General features: G+C 39.5%; 1 protein-coding gene across 1 annotated transcript; it reads right to left on the reverse strand.

Moving 5' to 3' along the window:
* Positions 1-70: 70 nt before the first annotated feature.
* Positions 71-22,672, reverse strand: TEX9 (testis expressed 9). Its single transcript, XM_058033862.1, has 12 exons — positions 22,608-22,672; positions 22,435-22,520; positions 21,561-21,624; positions 20,345-20,415; positions 16,599-16,647; positions 15,549-15,634; positions 13,876-14,054; positions 9,920-10,002; positions 7,438-7,611; positions 3,570-3,704; positions 2,950-3,084; positions 71-1,316 (listed from the first exon to the last, which is right to left on the reverse strand). The coding sequence occupies exons 1-12, from the start codon at positions 22,650-22,652 to the stop codon at positions 1,239-1,241; spliced, it is 1,185 nt and encodes a 394-aa protein (XP_057889845.1). The 5' UTR covers positions 22,653-22,672; the 3' UTR covers positions 71-1,238.
* Between the last annotated feature and the right edge of the window lie 1,306 nt (positions 22,673-23,978).

Consider the following 23,978-nt stretch of genomic DNA (forward strand, 5'->3'; position numbering starts at 1 on the left):
TGTTAGAAATGTTTTCTTCAGCAATGCAGCAGAACCCTAACCTAGCATGTGTATTCCAGTCTGGACTGAAGCGTTCTCCTCATGCACTGGGAAGATGTGGCTGCACTGGCACTACACTACTACAGCCCTCATTCAAATGCAGTGTGTCTCATCTCCACGAGGTAGATCTGAGGTACTTCACTGGTAGGATCTAAGCAGATATGTTGTGTCATTCTGAGGTCAGAACTACTATTTATACCTTTCTTTAAATGCATAAACTGAATGGTTTTGTCCCATGTTCTTACTCACTTACTCTGAGGGATGAATCCATTGAAATAGCTGAGGTGTGGCAGAGGTTCATGCAAGAGCACAGGCTTGTATTGCTCCTGTTCATAAATGTACACACAATAGGCTCAGCTCCTCTACCCTGAATCTGTTTTCTAGTTATTGATTACAATGATGAATAATGAAATTTTTATATGGATGTGATGCTTGTAGAGCACCTGGGAATATGGAGTCATTGCTCCTGCCTGTATCCCAAAGCAGCAGCTGATGGCCAGGGAAGGGTTTAACAATTCCACCTTGACTGAAGGAAGACTTTTACACAACCCAGCTCCATGGGACTGTGGAGTCTGTCTGGGTGATGAGGGGCAAGTCTCATGTGTGGTTATGCCAGCCAGGGGCACTCAGATGGGATTGCTAAAACAAGTTATGGTCATTTCTATAAAAGAGCTGTTGGTGCTTAAATTAGATGCCAGACCAGCTAGCTTTGAGGGGAGATCTGTTACAGAGAACAGACCAGGCCAATTTTCCAACCACGTGTTTTAAAAAGGACATGACATTTTCTTCTCAAGTGGATCACTGGTTAGTTTATTTCTGTTGCAAGAAGGAATTTTCTGAGACTAAATCCTGACTTCCTTGGACTGAATATGACCATAGGTAAGGTACAGTTTTAATGCTAGAACAGAGCAAACTGATAACAAAGTTCACTTGTTGGAAAAGTCCTTGCATGGTCTGTACTTCTCTGCTCCTTACAGAATGGGCAGTTTGGCCTGACAATGAAGTAGAAATTTGTGTTTCATATGACATTACAACACAAGCTGTCAGGCTGACAGAAGTTTAACTATTTAAACATAAGAAAAATCAACAAAATCAATTCAGTGGGATATACAGTTATTAACTATTAACAAGGACTCATATATAGTCTCAAAACAATGTACCATCTGACTCATCTTTCAAACAGAAGTTATTTAATGGGATCAATAATTTCCCCACTCAAGAGCTTTCATGAATTCCTCTTCGGTAAAAGAAAGCATCTTGGCAGCTTCAATGTGCATCTAAAAAAAAAAAGTGAGCAGAAGGTAAAATAGTGTGAATGAGCAATACAAAATCCTGACTAACTGGGATATTTTATGGGTTTTAATAAAAAAATTAATATTTAATAATTAATTCATTAATAAAGAAATTCCTGAAAATCTGACAACTCTTGTGACATCTGAAGAACACACATAAGAAAACGTGGTCCACGTTCTTTCAAGCTGATCAACATACAATTTAAAGTTATTACAAAGCAAATCTCATCCTACTACTGATATTTAATGTCTTTGGGGAATATTTTCCCTCTGTCGTTCTTCAGTCTCTGTCTGCTCTGTGCATCTGAAGCTGCCACACAAATATTACACAAATAGCCTAAATCAGGTTTTTCTAATTCATTCAACAAAAGGCCTGTTAGAAGCAGACTTGAATCCTCCCCCTGATTGTGAATACTGAGCACATGTGAGCTTCAGCTGCCCTTCCCCAGTGCCTTCTGCCAGAAGCTGCAAGGGGCAGGGTTAGCCTCAGTCCCTTCAGAAAGGACAACTCACAGCATCCTTCCTCTGTGAGTAACACTTTTTGTAAGAAAAGGTAAGTGGCTTTCTCTCCTATCTGCAGTTCTGATACAGCATTTGTAATTGCTTAAAAATGTATTTAATGCAATTTGTGACATCTGTCTGAGTCCATGGGTTTGGTTCCCAGTCAAACAGAAATGCTGCTCTGTGACACCCATTTCAGTGAATTCATGTTCCAGAGGACAATGAGCTACCTCATCTGGAAGAACATATTTTGAGTGAATGCTGATTAGTTTTCATTCTCAAAATAAAACTGCAGAGCTAGAAGGGCCAGCCAAAGGCTAAGTTAGCACTATTGCTGTTGGGTGAATCCCCAGGATCTCCTCTGCATCCTGTTACTGCCAGAAAAATTCTCTTGCACTGGAAATACATAAGCAGCCCCACTTCCTCTTTTCCACTTACCTGTCCTCCTTTGCCCTGTGTTGGGGAGGTATTCCAGAATCAAGAGTGTGGTTTCAGATTGCAATTCCCAGTTCTTAGGATCAGGGTGCAAAATACTCACACTTAAGTTGCCACTTCATACAGAACTATTCTTCCTCTTGGGGCTCAACAGCTTCAGAAGTGTTTACTAAATGTCTGGTGATCACTGAGTACTCCAAGGGTAAATAAAATGTTCGACTTTCTTATCTCTAGGGCTGGCCCTTCTTAAAGGGGGTTCTGCTCAACAAGCCACCATACATTGCTTGCTTTAGCTGTCTTACAGCTTTGGCTTGAGAATGCAAGAACTGCACTGACTCCATCCCAAAATGAATCCCAGGAGATTCTGCAGAGTAAGCAATTGGAGGTGACCCACTCTGTGCTGTTAAGGTCCTGTCCAGCCCATAGCTCTTCATGTCTCATGCTGCCTCAGAAGGAGAACTGATGGAAATTACTGCACACATCCCATGTATTTTAAGTGAAAAATGTAATGGGACTAGTAAGTGGAAAATAACTAGATTTGGGAAGTATCTCTTAGTATAGATTCTTCTCATTTTAATTTCCTTCCATGTAAACTCACAGTTTTTCAGGATTACTTTGCTGGACAGTAGATGCATTTAGCTAGAGGTTGTTAGATGAAATACACCCATAGTCTGCTCCTTACCTTTTGTCTCTTCAAAATATCAATTAACTTTAACTGCTTTTTAAAACCTGTAATCAGCTCTCCTTTTTGTTTCTGCAGTTTCTTGTTTTCTGCTTTTAACTCTTCGATCATTTTGAGTTCTTGATTAGCTACATCCTACCAAAGGAAGAAAAGGAGAAATTATGAAAATGGTGCTTTAACTAATGAAACCTGGCATTACATAAGAAAATGACAAACAGTAGCCACACATGACACTTCTGAAAAGAAATGGGATTAATCAAAATACTCCCACATTAAGGCTTAAAAAAGAAAAGAAAATCTTGGCAACAAGAGCCGTGGTTTGCCTTTGTATGTGTTAGGTGTGTATGTGAACTTCTCCCTCTTTCTGAACAGGTCTCATTTTCACAGAAATGAGGAAAATCAGAAAGGCTTTAACTTCATTCTGTAGATTTCTTCTCCCTCCAGAGTTTGCAGTAGTATCCTCTAAGGTAACTTATTGAGGCCTTTTGTGACTTGCTTCAAGTTAATTTTGGGGCTGCCTCTAAGATATACGAAGCTCCCAAAGCCCATCAAGCTTTTTGTCTCATTCTAGCATTACTGAGTGATTACAGACTGGAAATTGCTTCCCTCAGCCACAGTACCTTGTTGCTTTGCTTCAGTTTATTCAGCTCCACTTTGTACTTCTCCACTTCTTCCAAGGCCCTGTTTAAACGCACCTCAGTTGCACTCTGAGTGGCTGCACCCTGCTTTTGGGCACGCTTTACACTCTCCAATTCCTATTGAAGAAGGAAAGGACAAACCAAGAAAAACATCATGAATAATGGTGTTCTAATGAATCTTGTATCAACAACACACAAAAAAGGCTCACCCTTGAAAGCTGAAGAGTCTGAACCTGTCTCAAAGACAATTCTACCGTTAAAACAACCCATTTTCCTTTGAAGTCTTGAAAAAGGATCTTTCTCATCTTTATTTTTTAAGGTTCTCTTGGGGTAAATTGTGAAGTTGATCATATGAGATTGAAAAACCTTGTATGATCAGTCAGAAAAAGAGAAAAAAGTATCAGTATGTCCATTCTGTGACAGATTTTGGAATGGTGGCTGGTGTTCCCAGCTCCTTCTTCCCACCTGCTCCATTCACCTCTTTGCCCCAGGGATTACTACATGCAATTCCCACCAAGAAGTGAAAGCAGCCTGCTGCAGATGGCTGAGGGTAGTAACTATTTCATCTGGCAGAAAAGAGTTCATCAAGTGTTATGGCACCAATCAAAGCAGTCATCTCTTGACTCTGCTGACAGGATTTCATAGTGCTGTAAGTGGGGAAATGAGAGAAAGGAACCAACTTGAGGAACAGAATAATGAGACTAAAGATCAGGGAATATAGATAACATTCAGAGTAAAAGAAATAAACAACTCTGGCAGAAAGAGCACATCTTGTGTTTTATGAAAAAAAGAAATAGACTCTTTCTTTAAAATATCAAATATTTTGTAATGGGCACAGGAAGTTTCTTTTAACCAAATCAAGGTAGAGAGGGGGCTTACTGATAATGAGGTGGCCCTCAGACTGCCTCATTTCTGAGCAACTGTTCTGTTTTCTCAATTCTACACCTGTTCTGTGGTGGTTACTCAAGACTTCCACATCATTTATCCAAGAAATACATACTAATTGACCTCTTTGTCTTGTATCAAGATGATGGAGTTGTGAATGAAGTCTATTACATCCTTTGTGCTATATATTTTATTCTGCATTAATATGAAAAGCTTTGGAATAGTCTTTCAAGCATTTAATGACCAAAAAAAATAGTCTACATGCAATGCAAATTACTTATCAGCTAATCAGATCATTTAATGAAAGAATTCTAAGAATTCTTTTAGGGATTTTTGACATTTGCTGTCACACATAATACCTTATCAAGGACTTTTTTGCAAGTCATCTAGTGAGGGTATATTGTTAAATGTATTAGACTCCAAGTTTTTAATCTTTAAAATGCCTAAAATAAATGTTTTATTTTGTAACTAGGTAAGGTTTCTGCCATTTCTTCAATACTTTAAGTCAAAGCTGGATTAGTTTTCTCATATAATGTTTATCTAAGAGTGGGAGGATAAACTACTGTGGTTTAAAATTGCATCCCATTTAAGTTTCTGGATTTTCCCCACTGTTCTGCCATGGCTTAGGCATTGAGTATCAGCAGGGGCTGTGATGGCCCACGAGTAACCCTCACCAGGCCTTCTGTCCTCCCAGCAGCAGTGCAGGCAGCACTGCCATCTTTAGGGAGCTCTGCAACACCTCCCCAAAAAACAATTTTGAGAGAAGGTGTACTTAACATCAAGCCTTGCTTCAAGGCAAGGATAACCCCCTGCACAAAAGCTTAAAAACAGTAAGAGTACAACTTTGGTGTTTCCCAGTTAGAGCTTGGCTGAATAAGTGGGAGAGAACACAAAGAAAGGAATGTTCTTGTAGACCACTGGTGAAACAAATGAGAGAGGTGATAGCATTTATGAGATCAACTAGATAGAAAAAAATTGGAATGCTGGAAAGAAAAAGATGAAAATTTCTGGGAGTATCAGAATTCAGTTACTGCCTTAGGTGGGTGCTGCAGCAGTAATGTTTACAGAGACTGAACACCAAAAGAAGAAAAGGTAAAAATAATGAAATAGTTACCATGTTTCAGGTAAATTGTGAAAAGCAGGTGAGAATCTTTGCCTAGGCACATACAAAGTTCCTGGGGGATTAATGAATTAAAAAAACTTGATAATCTAAGGAGTTTGGGGAAGCATGTATCACACCTTAAGTCTACCATCACCTACATTGCAACAACAGAAAAAGCAAAAAAGCCCCAAAAACTGAGGTTACATTTGTGCTCTCAGCTATACAGAAAACTTTGTCCAGACTGAAAGAGTCATGAGAGTTCAGCAGCACAGTAGCACCATTTCAAGCCTGTGTGCACAGGAAATTTCTTTTAAACACGTCTGGAATTGACTACATTAATTAAATAGGGTTGAATAATACTTTGTATCTAAAAAATAGAGCAGTTTTTAGTCTTCTAAATCCACTGGAGATTTAAGCAGTTACTGCAAAATTATTTTTACATGCATGGTTTTTGCAGTTAGATAATTTAATATAGCAGAGAAAATGTGTAAAGTAACTTCTGAATTAGCAGAGAATCTTTCATTACACATACTTGCTTTTTTTGCTGTCATAGTATTTTAAAGGATTACCACTATTTATCATGACCGTGGCTAACTGGCAACCTTGACAAATTTTAGAAAACACCATCTATGAGGAACAATTGAAGCAACTGAGGATGGTAAATCCAAAGCAAAGACCAGTGAGGGAAGTGATCATATTCTGGCTATGGTACCTGTGCAGGGGAAGTGAATAAACCCTTCATCCCATTTCCTAAATACTTTCTAACTGTGACTGTGTGCAAGGAAGTGATGAAAATTGCCACTCCAGAAAGCTGTAAGTACAGGTTAAACAAACTTATATCCCAGATGGTTTGAATATAATTTGTCCTGTCTTGCTTTAAGAGAAGGAACTAAATGACTGTAAATCTCTAGGCCCTATTGACTGTGAGCTAATGAGCAGCATAAACACTAGTACTGAATATTTTTCCTCACAATCAGTTTAACAGAATTTAAAACCTCCAAGTATCTGCACAAAAAACCACAAAGACCATGTTAGTTTTAAAATGCCAGAACTATAAAACATTAAGATATAAGCATGCCCACATGAATCCATACTATGATTAATGGAAGTATGAGCCCTTGATGGGCTGAGCTGTGTTCTGTTTTCCCCAATTTTTTAACTGAAACATTCTCCTGGTTGTATTACAAGTACTACCCAACACTGTATGCATGCCATGATTTTGAAATCAACCTCTCTAGCTCTGAGTAATTAAAGAAAAACACATGCTGCCCTTAAGATGAAGTTGCAAACAAAGCAAGCTGTGTCTGCAGCCATCTGCTGCACTGGCCATGGCACCACTGGGGGACAGCAGCCACGCTCACCTGGCTCAGCCACCCTGCAGGGCCTGCTTTTCCATTTGGGACAACAAGCACATCCCTTCCCTTACCTGCACAAGATAAGCTTCAGGTGCTTTTGAAAAAAAAGTTCAGTAGGTTCTACACCTTACAACAGAATTTACAGAAGCAATTAAAAATATAATTAAAACCCGAAAAATGAAATTTCCTTGTACTTTTCAGGATTGGTTTTTAAATTTGACAGCAGTTTCTGAAAAGGTAGTTTTGTCTCTTGTGGGTCTTTTACATAGGAATTTAATTTTAAAACACAAATATATGACTGTAAAAGCAGAAGAAAAGGTTAGCAAAATATATTATTTCTTCCTTAAAAAAAAAATTAGGCCATTTAAAAATACAATTTATAAATTAACAGACATTGAAACATTAATGAGATCTTTGTACATGGCTCTATCACTCCATCAGGGAACAGAGGGTAATTTCACGTGGGTTTTTCCCTTTTTGAGATAAATAAGACTAATATCTGCAATACCTTTTCTAGTGCAGTGACCTCTTGTTGTAACCCTTCAGTTTTTTTGTTTGCTTCTTGTGACAACATTTTGTACTTCTCAATCTGAGACTGCTGCAGGCTGATTGTTCGTTGCAGTCTTGAGTTTTCTTCTTCAGTATCTTTGAGCCGAGTTCCTAAATTCTGATTTTCATCATCCTGTGTGGCAGTAATTAGCAAAAAAACACAGCTAAATTATTGCAAGGGAGCAGGAGGGTAATGCAGTAATAATGTCTTGTAAATAACAGGCAGTTAGAATATATGTGCTGTAGATTTAGAAATAGCAACAAGTAAGACTAAGAAAACAAAACACCATTTCACCAAGATAAGACTTTAAAAAACAGTAACAGTTTTCTCATTTAATATTCTGCAGTCTTTTACTTGAAACTGTCTTGTAGCAGTATGTAAAACATTTCTCATAGCTCAAAGGTTTTGAAAATAATCAAAATGTTATAGAATTATATAAATAACAGCAGTACATAGATATTTTGTGACATTTTTGTGAGAACAGCTAAATGCGCATATTAGGAAAAATTATGGGAAAAAAGAAGAGACTGTAATTACTGATGAACCACTCCATTATGTTTCAGGAGATTATCTGGTTTTGACTTAAAAGCAAGCTAATGATCCAGGATACATCAAATATTCAAATTTAAGATTCTCTTAACATGAAGTGAGTCCTGTCTTAGATTCATGACCTACTGGCAATTACATCCCACATTAAGCATTATAATTCAAGGCATTTTTCTTTTATAACCTTTCAAACATTGTAAGTGAATACTAATGTAGATTGTTTCAGAGACACATTATGCCCTGCTTTTCTTTAAGCAAAAGAAACCAAGGCACATACAGAAATGGAATTTCTGTGAAAAAAAGTCTCTCTGCTGTTCTCTCAGTCCCTTGGAATACCAGCTTCCCACCTGAGAAATCTGAATGCTTTATCCTAAGCGCTTCTCATGACTTCATGCACCTCAGAAACTCCCACCTCTTTAAATTTAAACAGATTTACTGCTTCCTTATAACAAGTGGACTGTGAATTGGAACCAAACCCAGAATCTATCTCAAGGCTTTGCCAAAATGAAATTTTTATGACCTTCTGAATGTAATAGTTATTTTCACACCAGAGAAACTAGAACCCAAAATGATAAATTTACATACAAAGTGCTAAGGGAGCAGGACTAGAAAAAGTACAAGGTTGTCTTCTGTCATCTGCTACAGTAACTGAATTCTGTCATGATTTTGGCATGGAATGATGAAGTTCGATAGCTTCTGACAAAATTATATTTGATTTGAAAATGACTTTAAAATCTAATGTACCAACATTCTTCTGATCACAGCATAGAAGTATTGAAATGCAGAAGCAACTGTGTTGATAAAAATGAAGCACAGATATAAAATATCAAAATCTAATTACTTCTAAAGATTTTGTTCATGTACTTATTTCAAAAAACCCATTTACTATCATCCTGCTCCTTAATTCTAAATTAAAAGCGTGTAAGAAAACACATAGGTGTTCAGCCATATGTTCTTAATGTCATCATCACTTTTGGGCCTGGGGAATAGGTGGAAAAAAGCATTCTGAAGTTAAGAGACCACAAATAAAAATAGTGCAGTTATGTAAAATAGAGAGTTAGTTCAAAAACCTTGCTTGATTACAAATACATGAATAAGAAGTGATCTGTCTGGCAGACAGATATGAACTACTTAAGTTTTAACAGTTCAAGAGCTGCTTGAGCATCACTTTAAAATATCCTGCCAGACAGTGCAGATTATAAAACTCACTTGTACATTCTAACAGTGAAGTATCAGTGTAGCCTCACAATGCCTTAAGTTCAGGCTGATCTGCCCAGGTACGTAATTTCAAATACTGTCCTCTGCATCAGTTGTACTCTTGAGAACAGAGAAAGCCTAATTTCTGTTTTGATTACAATATTCCACTTTAAATGGAAGCTCTTTCCACACTTTGATCCACTGATGACACTGAAAGCACCTGACTATTTCTCAAGATTTTCTATTTCTCAAGCTAGTCTGTTTCTCATTTTCCCCTAAACATCCATCTCATCCCAGCAGCCAGCTCTGGGCACACTCCCCTTCTCTCTGTACTCCACAATCTGCATTTCACCACCACTGTTTCTCCTCCTTTTTCTCAGGCTCCCTCTCCTTCCCAGCAGGAAGGAGATGGTTTGAGACTTTGCAGAACCACAGTGGCCCTACAGCTGGGGCATGTCATTGTTCCCAGTGGTTCTCTCCTGCCCCAAATTTTTTTCCATTAAGTGCATTTTGAATGCTTTTAGCCCAAGATCACACATACAGAAATTACCACCCTAACTCTAAATCTGTACAGTATTTAAAAGAAATAGAACATTAACTCTTAATACTTGAAACAGAAAAGTTGAGAGAATTCTGTTTTGGAATTATTTGTTAAAGAGGCCTATTCCATTTCTAGATTAAAAAATTAATCCCTTACCTTTTTCCTGCATTCAAACACTATATTTGCCAGGTCTTCCTGTATCACACGTAACTTTGCCTTAAGAAATCTGATTTGAGCTTCTGTGAACATAAAGAGTTACATTTAATATACACAAGTCCTCATTATTCAATGCAGACAAGAACCAAAACTGATGCAAGAACTCACTTTCATCTTGTATTTAAAACCACATGACATTGTTTATAATTATTGAAGAGAAATAGGCAAACAAAAACCCAGATTTCTAAAAAAGTGTTTGCAGATTTCTCACACATTCTTAGGCAAAGCTTTGTATAGATTTTTTCCTTTTAATGACTGAACTTGACATCTTTAAATTGTAAAGACTCATAATGCTGAACATTGAAACTTACTGAAAACTTGCATCATACCATGCTGTACATGGCAGCACTTCTTGAGTTTGAAGTTAACAAAACTGTATTATAGGGCATGTCTGCATTGCAATCCAGCTGGAGCCACAACTTCTCTAGTTACAGCCAAAGTAATTTTAAGCTGTGCACAACAAGGAATTTGATGTAGGTTGCAAACCCCTCCTAACAGGTAAATATCCCTCCCACACAGTACTCTATGCTTTTTAAAAGTACACTGCTAACATTCTTCAACTAATAGTTTAAATTAAATCCATGTAATCAGATATTTTTCCAAATGAAATTCTGTCTTGCTCTTGGACAGCTAAGGAATGGACTGGCATGACAAAACAAGCTGTGTGGGAACAGTCTGTTCTCATACTTCCTATTCCCCAGATCATTCACAAGGAACTTCCTCTGGAAAGACTTCCTTTTGACAAGCATCAAGCATGAAAACAGTCTGAAAATCAAGCTGACTAACACAGGAATAACCATTATTCCCAGTAGTTACAAGAGGAAAAGAATAAAGTGAAGGAGAAGGACCTAGAGCTAGGAGTGGAGGAATAGATGGGTACAGGTGTTCATTTGCTGTAATAGGAATTTGTTTCATTTCACCCATCTTCCCTCATCAATTGCAGCTTAAGCTTTAACTCTGAAGAGGTCATAATAAGTACAGTTTAGGAAAACACCATGAAAAAATAAGATACAGGCTGACTTTTATTCCTCCTTTTATATCCTTGCTAGCTTCTGGTAACTGGTGGCTGTCAAGATGGAGACCATAATGAAAACTTCATGTTTAATCCCCTTGCAGGTACTTCTATACTAGTAAGTTATTTGATTTTCTTCATGAAACATACTGTAGTTTGGCATTTACCACATCCTGTGGCAATGAGCTGGCTAATTTAATTATTCTTTATGTGAAAGAGAAACACTTTGTGTAGCTTACTTTAAATCCAATTTAATGTGGCATTTACTAGTGTTTGCATTAGAGAAAGACAGCTTTCCCTTCATTACTGTTTTCATTAGAGAACTTTCATATTGCCTTTGTTTTATTTTCAAACTGAAAATTCAAATTCAAGCTCTTCTACACTTCCCATTGCACTGTACACTCTGAATATGTGTTTTTGATAGTTCTGCATCCTACATTTGAGATCTGTGAGAATCTGAGAACTGAGGATCTGAGAACTGTGCCATTCTCAAGATGGGGTAGCAATAATTATATAATAGTGTGATGGTAACAGCACAATATTCTGTTTTCTGCTATCTTCTGAAGGATTTCTAAAAATTCATTGCCTTTTCCACTGTGAACAGGCAGTAAGTTTGTGCTTTTGGAGATAATTTAGTTATGACTAAATTAAGCTATTTTATTTAGTTATCATTAAATTTAGTTATCAGTAATTAGGGAAATTCCAGCTCAGTAGTAGGTGTGACTGGAGTTGTGTAGTAGGTGGGACTGGAAAGCTTTGTTTTCTGTCAGTGTTACTCTGCACTCTTTAACACAGAATATAAACTTGTGCTTCACCACCTCACTCAGTACATGAGATTCTTTTGCAATACTTCATCAGTCTTAACTACCCTAAAATCATTGTTACATAGACAAATTTACCAGCTATCAATGTAAGCTCTGTGACAAATTCCTCTAGGGCTACACCACTGCCTGTAAAAACTGGTTCCTTTTACCATTTTGTTTCCTCTTTTACTCAGCTATTAGTCCACAGACAGCTTCTGTCTTATTCAGCTGTGTGTCATTAAGAGCACTTAGCAGTAAAACCTGTGAAAATTCAAGTGCACAACTAGAACTGGATCAGTCTTGGGAGGTGCCCATGATCCAAATCATCTGAATTCTGACAAGGGGGAAAGATAATTAAACAATTAGCTTCCTAACTGGTCAATTTTAATCACCTGATGAGGGTGATAAGGGGGAGTATCACTTCATAGGATGGTCTTAGGTTATAAAGTAACCAAAGATTTAGGGACTGTAAACAAGAAAAGGACATCAGAGACACTCTGATACCGTACAAGAAAGAACAGATTTTTTGAATTCTTGAGATAAGATGAAGATTAACATGAATTGCAACAATATATTCAAGTATTTTATTCCTATGTGTAAGGGTATATTAGATATAAATAGAGCTTCATGTTCAGCCATCTCTATGTCTGTGTGCTTCTATCATTGCTGGTTACTGCAGAGCTGAATTATAACTCTCCCAAAACAGTCCCAGACTAAAATAATGTCTAAGCTACTGTGTTGGCAGCACTGTGGTAACCTGTGATCCTGAAATAAAGATAGGGAACCCAATTCCAGGAAGAGTGCTGCAAGAGGCTCAAGGAAAGGACAATACCATGGAACTTTATCAGCACATTGGCCTAAACAGCTGGGCACAGGCACACAGGCCTAAGGAATCCATGATGGAGATTCCCACTGAGCCCTCTCTGTAACAGGGCCTGCTCAATACCTGTGCTGCTTCCTTGAGAACACCCTAACTGAGGGTCTGACACTGCTGGGGTGCCCTGCAATAGCTTATTTACCACATTAAGCAGGCATTCAGAGTGTTCCAAACAGTCAGCATCAAATTCAAAATGCAAAAATCAATCCAGAGGATTTTTATTTCATCATTAAAGTTACAGAAACAATCCTCAATACTCCAATACATGCCCTTGGTCCCTGATTACAAGGCACCAGTGATAACTCTTATTGAGTTGCCTTGAATTGATTTGGTAGAAGTTTCCAATGCAAGCTAAAGCAATTTCTTTTTGGTTCAGGAAGAAAACTATAAAAAAGTTATCTGAGGATCTGTTATGGGAGACTTGGTAACAGAAGATGTGCAAAGAATTACATGAGGTTAGAAACCAAGCTATTTCTGTGTTGGCATGCTTGTTGACATCAAGCTGTTAGATTAAAAGGAGAGGGCTCAGGCACTTCCAGCTACTGGGGTGAATCTCTGACTTCATGCTCACTTCAGCATTGTAAGGAACTACACAAACTCACTTTTATCACACCAGAGCCAAAAAGACAGATGTGTGTCATGCCTTTAGCCTTGCTGGCAAATGCTCCAATCCCTTCCCTGTTCTGTTTCTAGGACAGATATAAACACACCATTTGCAGTGGGAAAATATCTGGAGGATTCTAATTCAAGCACTGTAGCTGAAACATTACCTTGTTTCAGCCACTTGCTGAGATACACAGCAGTGCTCTGAGGAAAGGCTTTTGCCTCCAAAGACAGAGTCTGTGCAAAGACTGAAACTCATCTTTTTGGAAATACAAGCTGAGCATCCTGTACTTCTGTTTTCCCAGTGAAATGAATCAAATGCTATGCACTTATTCCATATATGTAACCATCCAAATACTTTCCTACAGAGGTGGAAAGGAAGATAAAAATTCACTTTTCCACATAATCAGTTATATGTGAACTGATCTTCCTCTAGGCCTATGTAGAGAGGAAAAACTTTCTTTCCCTTTTCCTTTAGGTTAACGGCTGTAGAATTTTCCCTGTAATTTTTACAGAAACTCCTTTTTTCTCTCCCCAGGAAAACCCATTTCTAACAGTCATGAAGCAAGAATAAATGTACAAACCATGGAAGGAAACTTACCTGCTCCCATCTCATTTCCAACCCTTGGAATAATATCATCATCTTGACAGTCTGGTAAGACTCCTTTCTTTAGTCTTTCTTCAACTTTGCTAATTGTTTTTGCTAAAGAAAAACCTATGCAATCTTCCAGTACTGCAACACCATCAGCACTTTGTACTTCCACATTTCTTATTTTTGAACTAAAAAAAATGAAAACCCTAGATTTTAAATTTATGATACATCATATTTTTGTAAAATATTTTTAGTATTTGCTATTTTTAAGAGTGTACAGTTATTTACCTGCATTTAATGCAATTTCATTACCTGCATTCATATGGAAGATGCATCAATGGCAATTTCTCATTTGCTTTCTGTAAGATACCTTTACCATATTCCACATAAATAATTACAAGATTTTACATACTATAATGTAGAAGGCAGAGAAACCACTACCATTTTCAACTGAGAAGATTCTGGCATGGTCTTCTCATCCAACAAATCCATAACTAAATCAGAGTAAAGCAAAGAAAGAGAGGGATGTTCTATTGGCTTTGGCTACTGTCCTGGTGTGATCTTCTATCCTCTGTTGTCATTTCTGCTCTTTCCTCTCCCTGCCAGAGTTGTAGAACTCTGTTGTCCCTGGCTGTACTCCTACCTTATGACAATTTCTACATCATTTTGCCCAGCCTAGGAAACTTCACTGATCCAAGAAACTGCATATCAACATTTTCATGAAACCAAAATGCAGGGTAACAAATCACCTACACAGCTTTTTCCTATAAAAAGGTGATCTCAGTTCTCACAGGATCTGAATCTCCTAAATTCTTATTCCAACATATCCTCATTCCAGTCTCCAAACCCCTCCTAAATTTCTCCCACAACTTTTGGGTTGTTCCACAGGCTCTGTATCAGCACAATTCCACTTCCAAACCTCATGAGGAGGTACCAGCATAACAACCTCCCCTGAAATGCCCAAGATAGGTCTGAAGGGTCTCCCCAGGGATTTCCAACTCCTGTAAGGCAGCCTCAGCCTGTCAGTTCCATGTCCTGCCACCTTGCAGACAATTTTCATCTATTTTGGTATTATGCCATAATTCAAGGCTGTTTTAATTTGCTTCCAGGCTCTTCTGGATTTTTTGATGCTTCTCTCTTTGTCCAGATCTCCCTTTCTTGGTTTTACAGCCTTGAATTTGCTACCTCCAGAGCTGAAGCTTCTCAGCTGGGAGTCCCTGGAGGCTGTGTTGTATTTCTGAACCTCTTGTCCTGTGAGCCCAACATTCACTACAAGGCCTCATGTTCCCCAGCACCATCTGATCACAAATCAGGCTGCAGCACCCAGGTGTGCTGGCCCAGGCTGCCTCAGGTGCTCCATTCTTGCTCACTGGGTCTCCTTTCACTGAAGGAGTTTACAGAATTTACAGTTTAGAGATTGTACAGATAGAGAATGTACAGTTTACAGAGTTTACAGAATTCAGCTGGCAGCCTTGAGAAGTGCTAAAGCAGAAAGCAACTGTTTCATTGCTGCAATATTAATCACATATATTCACTGATAGTTTTTGGTGCAAGTAAACAGAAATAGCCACCTAGGGAGCTACTGAGGAAGTTTGATACATTTATTTGTATAAATATAAAAGCATACATCCATAAAATAAGTTGATAGAGAAAAACAGCAACGAAAAGATTTCATTACATACCTTGAAGTTGTTCTTTTTCCCTTACTTGCAGAGTATGGTCTGTTCTGAGCTGTAGGCACAGAAGGAAATTTCTTCTTGTTTTCTACCTAAAAGTTTTTTCAAAAATTAGTGGGGTATTATTATTATTATTGAATTACTTTTTTTTTTTTCTATTTTTTTAGTGGTTTTTTTTTTCTTCTTCATCTATCTATACTTGAGGTAGTTTTCAAAGAATGCTTTTCAAACTTTCCAAATGACTTCTCAAGTTTATTTGCACTCATCTTTAGCTTGCAAACTTTTATGTCTCTACACCCTAACTGTAATACACCCAATAGTCATTGGCTCGTGGGAGTTTTTCCACATGTACATGTATAAATCTATGCACATGCAAGACTCTGAGCTTTTATTAATTACTGGACTGTCATCATACCTTCAAAAATATGGTATTTTATGCATTATTTTAGTATTATAAAGTCCCCACTGAAGGAAGATATAACAATACTTCTTTCACTTTCAAACAAATATTCTAAAAAAATAGAGGGTTTTCTACTGTATTCTGATAAATAACTGCAGATGGTATTTTAGAAGCTCCAGCTCACCTCATAAAAGTTTCAATATAGTTGTAGTTAGAGACTACTGAGATTGTTCTTAATCTCATTTTTCCATTATAGTTTCTAAATTCAGTTACTCTGACTACTTGTTTATCTAGACAGTTATTATTAGAAGACACTAGTACTGCCTGTAGAATTATAGAGGTGAGGGAGGGAAGAGAGCAAAAAGCTAATTATTTTCTAATATTTTTCACTTGGAATTCTTAATTTGATGTTCAAAACACTGAACATTTCTCTCAATGCCGAAAAGAAAACAGAATACAAAAATTAAACATTGGGTAAGTCCACCTGACCACCAGAGGCACTGAGGAGCTCTGCTAACAGCATCCCTGTAGCACTGCTCTGGGCATCACTTCCCTTTGGCTTGGCACCCATGTAAGGGCAGGGCAGCCTCAAACCATGAGCCATTATATTTTTGAAATTGTGCTAGAAAAGAATTTAACCAGGATAGTTTTGGTACCTTTGCAAGTGAATTTGTAAGAGATGAAACTTCAGGACAGTGAGGATCTCTGCAATAAAAAACAACAAAAAAAAAAAACATGATCTATAAAAATGTGAACACTTTGCAGTTAAAATACAGCCCCCCTGTCAGAATCAGGAGAATAACATTTTATAGGTCTAGAATAAACAATACAGCTAAGGTGGGAACAATATACTGAGTTCAAGCATAAATTCAGTCTCATCCATGGTCTGTCCAGTCTACCTCATTTGCAACTCAAATCACCTGGTGAGTCTATGGTATCTCATACAGCAGTACTCATGTACCAGAATCCTGATCTTGTCTCTTGGAATTCAGGCTCCTGGTAGTTAGATAATGATTCCCTGTAGCAGGGAGTACTCAGCAAAGCAGAGTTACAGCTTCCCCAGGACAAGCCAGACCCAAAGACTGCCAGCAGCTCACTGGGTAACACCCACATGACATAAACCTGTGAGCTCACACAAAGGAAGTGCAGATATAACCAGGGTCCTCTACATCTCCACCTGTCCTGGCAGGATCAGACTGACTGTTCTCAGGTCAATTGACAGGGACTGTCAGAGGAATATGAAGTGGAGCAATTTATACATTAAGCCTCATAGAATTTTCTCTGAAATAAGTATTATAAATATGGTATCTATTTTACATCAGGGAATAAAACTAAGAATAAAAAAAAAAAGAGCAGCTTTCTTATCTGCTTATTTGGCTGAAAACTGTGCTTCTTAGTAACTGAATTTTAGGTTAAATGATTACTTTTCAAGTCTATTGAAATTAAGCAGAAAGTTTTAGCATGCTGTGTACTATGCAGGTCAAACTCCTTGTCAGATAGATATACAGATATGTAGATACAATTTTGCTTTCAAAATGAGTTACGAGTGAATGTATATTATTGCAATGAAAGGCTGTTTTTAAACTGCCCTTTATAATTTTTTTACTTCAATTAAAACACTGGCTTATAACAGATTTTGAATAAAATTTAAATTTCTGGCTCATTAAGTCACTTAAGTTTTTTTGTCAGGCTGATTTGAGCAAATGTTTAGCTCTTGCCTTTAAAATTTTCATAGACGTTCATCAACAAGAATTATCTGCACAAAGCTCTGTATTTTATTAATCCAAAAAAAACCCCCCCAAAAAAAACCCACAAAAAACAACCTGGAGAAATCATCTGTGTGTGGCTGGCAACAGACCTTAAGAATAGGATGATTAGTTTTTGTCTATTTACCCCAGTTTCCTCAAGCTTTCTCCCTATTGGCTAGCTCTAGGAGCATGCAGAAGGTGAGGATTTGCTGCCACAGAAATAGCAGTTCTATGTTATTCTGAAAAATATGAAAACGCAACACGCTCTATACTCAAGAAAACAAATATATTCTTTCCCTCAATAATCTGTTCCTACTGTATCTGTTGTCTTACGGTCGTCTTAAAAAAACCAAAACAAAACAAAAAACCCAACCTCATTGTATCTCTCAAATTCTCCTAATGGTTCTTCCCTGCTGCCCGCCCCATTTTGCCAGCCCCTTGTGCATGTGCAGCCGCAGCTCGGTGAGAGGCGGCGCACACCGGGCACTGCCCCGGCCGGGCACAGGCGCGGGCACAGCCCCGGGGGCACAGCCGGGCACTGCCCCGGGCCGGGCACAGGCGCGGGCACAGCCCCGGGGGCGCAGCCGGGCACAGCCCCGGGCCGGGCACAGGCGCGGGCACAGCACCGGGGGCACAGCCGGACACAGCCCCGGGCCGGGCACAGGCGCGGGCACAGCCCCGGGGGCGCAGCCGGGCACTGCCCCTGCAGCCCCGGCGGGCACCGGCGCTGCCCATGCGCGGCCCTGCCCAGCGCCGCCAGCCGGGCCCCGGCTGCAGAGGCAGCGGGTAAACAACAGCTCATTGCAGCGCGCTCTCACCCGAGCTGCTTTGTTGCTAAGGCATTCAGATTTCCCTGCAGACAATATGCTGCGAGTACTCCAGAACAAATTCATTTAAAATATACGTTGACTTGGAGAGTGACTTAAATATTTGTTGTCTTTTTTCTATTTTGCTTACTCATTTGTTATTTCCTTTCAACTTATCATTTTTCCCCTTTCTTTGCTTCAGTTCCTCTCTCCTTTCCAGTTGATTTTCATTCTCCTTAAAGGAATCAACAGAAATTTCAACGAGATAGTTGAAAAATATCTCAAGTGCTTCCTTGAGATTTAAGGCCTATCCGCTTGCACAATTCCAAAAGAAAAGAATTTTTAATTAAATATTAAATACTCTGAACTAATCTAATTGAATGGCCTCAATGTTCACTCATGGATAATCAGTGTGCCTAATTCCTAGCACACATTTCTAATTTTTTTTCACTGCAGCATGGGATTTCCAGTCTTCTCTCTTGTAAATGTTTACCAGAACACCATGTTTACCAAACTGTGGTTGTTTTAAGGTGTTTTAATTTAGATTGGTAATTGGTAGGTCAGCTGACACTCTGACGTGTTAGTTACCCTTTTTGTTTCTTTTTTTAAAAATTCTTCCAACATTTCAATTTATTCTAATGTGTACCATCAAAGCTAATAATTCTCTTTGTGGGGCTGAGTCTTCCAATCACATGACTTAATAAAGCAACCCAAAAACTCAACTCCAGTTTGAAGTTCTTAAAAATTCTCTAATATTCAAAATCCATCTAACAAAAAACAAAAACAACTAAAGTGAGATCCAGAACTTGTTTAAAAAGCATGATTATACTGACTGATAACACATTAGGTTTCTTGCCCCTCACTCCCTCAGCTATAGCTTTAAAATAGGTCAGGAATCAATTTAATTGTAGCAAATTTTTGCTGGTAGTTAGGCTTCTTTCACAGAAGCTGCCTTGCTGTCACACCTTTTTGTGTACTGGAAACCCCTTTTATTTTCAGAAAAACTCCATGTCTTTGCTTCTGTTCTACACATAAGTAACTATTTGATCATCTTTATCAGACCTTCATATACCCTCTTTGAAAAGATTTCTAACTGCAGCTTAACATTTGAAGCATTTTGTTGTCTGTTCCTGTATCTTTCTTAGCCAGATTAGTAGCATCATAAATTTAGGAACCTACAGATGAGATCCTTGATAAACTGTGTATTAATCTATCTTAAATTCACCCATTTCCCACACTCCCAATACAAAACCCTCGAACAGCTAAGGCAATAATAATGCCCCTGAGTGACAAAGGGAATTCAGCCCTGTCCCCACTGGGGGGCTGTGGACACTCGGGCTGTGCTCATCCCGGCCAAAGGGATGCAGGCCCCAGCACTGTAATGGGATCCACGTTCCAGAGGGTGGCAGCTCAATGTTTGCCTGTCTAGGTCTTTGTGTTTGTTTTCATCAGGCATTTCCTGTCCCAGGAACATTTAGGCCAAGTCAGATGTGAACCAGTGTCTATTCCTTCATTTTGTCAGCTCAACTGTTAAAAACCATCCACTGCCAAGTGCCTACTGTTTGGTATTGCAAAGAAACCTGTGACCTTACTTTGCTCTTTTACAAAGGTCAGCACTTCTTAATATCTTAGATAGAACATTCCAGCAAAATTAAGCCTTCCTTGAAATAACAAGGAATAACACTGCTTAGGATCACTTTTTTTTTTTAATAAAAGGAAAAAAATTGGACTCCACCAATGCAGTATGCAGCAAAGATAGATAAAACAGGAGCATGGTTAGGACACAAGGCATGCTGGATCAGTGTGAGGTTCCCCACCAATTATACACAGCAGTTGTAAAGCACATACCTCTGTCTGTCATCTTCAGGTGACTTATTCTGTGCTGAAACTGGCTGAGATAGTATCTTCTGTTGACCTTTCTTCATTAAAAAAAGGAAAAAAAGCAGTTGATTTTGGGAGATTATAATCCATTAAAGATGAATACCTATTTGTAAATCACAAATCACAGTAACTACAGTCTACTATAGAAAAGAATGGAAACTAGTCTACTGTGGAAAAGAACTTTTGAAACACAGGAAAAGATGTCTAAAAATGAAAATGCCATTACTGTTTTGTTGTTAAATGTATATCTGTGCAATCTGGCCATGCCATGTGGTATATTAAGTACCCTAAGAATATTTCATCTTCTGCTATATTTAGAGAAGAAAAGAACAGTGGTTTTGTTGTTGCTGTTTTCTAAAGGAAAGAGACTAGATGCTATTTTGGCTGTTTCATCTGCTCCTGTTCAAATGCCAAGCATTTAGCCTCAGCTTGTCACTGCTCAAGAGAAGAATATGTTTTCACAGCCCATAAAATTTAAGTTTCAACAGTAGGAAAAGTGCATACAAGCACAGCTTTCCAGAATACTTAGTAATTTGCTTTTTAAGCCTTGTTTATTTGAATAAGTGTACTTATAATGAATATTTCTAATATGCAGAACACCTTCTCCAAACTGTTTTGGGTATAAACCATACCTGTCCCGTTCTCTTCTCATTCATTTGTCCAACTTGCATATAAAGCATTGATTCCACCTGGTTAAACAATAGTACTGATAATGAACAGCAACTTTTTCTGTTTTGAGAAAACTTCCTTCTTACTAAGTTCATGTTTTCTATTTGTGTTGCTTATTCTTTGTATCTCTCTCAGCTTGAACAACCTAGATCATATTTCACTAGGAGGTTACTGTAACATTATCTGGTTTTCAAATACTAATTTTTAGTATTTAGGGCATAAAACCACCTACAGATACTTTTCTTAAACTAAACAAGTTTTTAATGTGGTTTTAGGTATGTATCTGCACAAATGCTGTAGGCAGGTGTGTGAATACCTACCTGATGAAATTACATAGAAACTATTTTTTAATGTATTTTTAATAAAGGTTTACAACTCCGAAAAGAAATAAATTAAAGCTTACCTTGCACTTGAAAGCAACATGCTTTTAGTAGTCAAGGTCTAAATTTCTTTTGAAGCTCAACCCTGTGTGCATGTGAATCCAGACTAAATTACATAACAGTCTGCTACTCACCATTAGTTCTTCAGCCTGACGCACCAGTATTTCAGTTTTGGCCTCTAATTCTGCATTCAGTCGCCTAAAAGAGTAAGAATTTTTTATCACTGAGTTTTTGAAAAATTTAAAAAGAATAAATGTCAGTGTGAGAGTATTTTTGCCTGAACTAAGTGAAATTTTAATGATTCCTGCAAAGGAATGCTGAAACACTTCAAGGTATTAAAGTTATGTTTCAACAATTTCCTGTGTTTCAGCCAAATGAATAGTAATAAAACACATACACCCATTAAACAGCACAGTTTAGACTATTAACTGTGAGAGGTGAAGGATATCTTTAGCTTTGGACATGCCATTTCTTAATACAGATTGTCTTTATTTCCTAAAAGTTTTCCATGTTTAACAGAGTCCTTCCTTTCAGTACACCCAGCAGCAGGGGTTGGGGAAGGACTCGTGTAGGACTGCATTGCTCATCAGGTATTTTGAGGTGTGTTGCTGTATGGATGTGCAGGTTACGGCACTGGGGTGTTCCTGTGTGCTCTCACACAGCCCCTGGTGCTGTGACTGCCGGAGTGTGAGATGCGGCTCTGTTCACCGGGGCTGGGCACTAACAGGTAATAGGGACAGGACGTCCATTTAAAATCTTTACAACTTTTAAGCTGTTTTTAACAGGCTTAAGCTTTTATACAGTCATAATTTAGAACTAAAGTCAATGTCCAAAGTGCAGAAGAACCTCGTGTCCGGGCCTAGAGCCTGCCTGAGGCGCGGTGTCCCGGGGCGTGGGCGCTGTCCCGCGGCCCCGGGCAGTGCCATCCGCCCTCTGCGGGGACGGGGCCGCGGCACCGGCTACAGGGGACGAGCTGAGCGCTGGTCCCACGGGCCAGGGCCTCCTTACTTGTACTGCTCCTCCTTGGCCAGCCATGCTCCGCTCAGCGCGCCGGGCCCCGCCAGCACCTGGGGGCTGCCGGCCGCTCTCTGCACCTGCGGGGAGGATGCCATAGTCAGCGGGGCGGGCTCGGCACGGCCCCGCCGCTCCGAGTCCGAGCCCAGCCCGAGCCGCCGCCTTACCCCGGACAAATCCCCGCCCCGCCGGGCCGCGCCGACCGCCGACATTTTGTCCGCGCCGAGGCCGCTGTGGCGTCGCCTTCGCCCGGGCAACCGGGGGCCGCCCGCCCTCGCTCCCGCCCTCCCTCCTTCCCTCTCTCCTCCCCTCCGACCAGGTCAGGGCCCCAGCGACCGCCGCGGGGACAGGCCCGTGCGCAGGGACCAGCTGGCACCCGGCATGGCACTGGGCTGCCACGGGTTCAGGTGAGGGGCAGGTGAAAGCGTCTGAGGGGCCATTACCATTGTAGAGTAATAAATATTTATTACAGCCCCTTCTGACCTTGCTACACTTTGTCCTGCCAGCGTCCCCTCATTTCATTGCAGTAAACTCCTGTTTGCGGCATGACAGTAACTGTGCCCCGCTCTGTACAGCTCTTTGGGGCTGCTGTCCCTCTGTGTTTCCTATACACACATTTATGTGATTGTTGCCTAGTTTAAGTCTTGTCCTCCACCACTTGTTTGAATCCCTCCATTATTTTTGTCCCTCGCCCCCACACAGTTTGATTTTGCTGCATTTCTCTTTCCAGCCACCCATGAGCCTGTTGCCGCTCTCATCTATCACAAAATCTGAGAGACACAGAACGGATCAGGTTGGAAGGAATCACAGCAGGGTCATCTGGTCCACCCTCCCAGCTTAATCGGGGTCATCCCTGAGCACATGGCACAGGATTGCATCCAGATGGTTCTGGAATATCTCCAGGGAGGGAGACTCCACGCCCTCTCTGGGCAGCCTGTACCAGTGCTCACAGCCTTTTCCAGTGCTCACAGCCTGTTCCAGTGCTCGCTCACTGCACAGTAAAGAAGTTCTTCCTCAGTTCAGCAGGAACTTCCTGTGCCTCAGTTTCTGCCCATTGCCTCGAGTCCCATTGCTCAGCATCATCGAGTAGGTTGCAGATTACTTGCCCACTCCCCTGCTCATTCACTCCCATCTCCTTTTCTGACTTCCTAGTGGATTGTGCCTCTGCATGAGACAGTAACCCAACTGTCCTGCACCAGGTATCTATAGAGCAAGAATAATGTGGGTCTATACTGAGTTGTGTGGGCTGTATATGATTTTAATTAAGAGATTTGCACAAGGGAAATCAGAAGGGCTTTGCTGGCTGGAAGTAGAAGGTCTGTGCTGAAGGATTTCTGCAGAAGTATTACTTGCAAAGTAGAAGAAATACTTGAGATTTTGAGCATTGAGACAGGCAATGTAATGGGATAAATGAGGTGAAATGAAAGACAGGACTAATGTGATTAGTGAAAGGCAAAAAATATAAATATCAATATAGAAAATGAGAGTGATTAGCACTAATGTTAATTCAAAAGTATTGGCACACAGAGAGAAAAGAG

The sequence above is a fragment of the Melospiza georgiana genome, chromosome 13 (genome assembly GCF_028018845.1).
Source record: "Melospiza georgiana isolate bMelGeo1 chromosome 13, bMelGeo1.pri, whole genome shotgun sequence".
NCBI classification, from domain to species: Eukaryota; Metazoa; Chordata; class Aves; order Passeriformes; family Passerellidae; genus Melospiza; species Melospiza georgiana.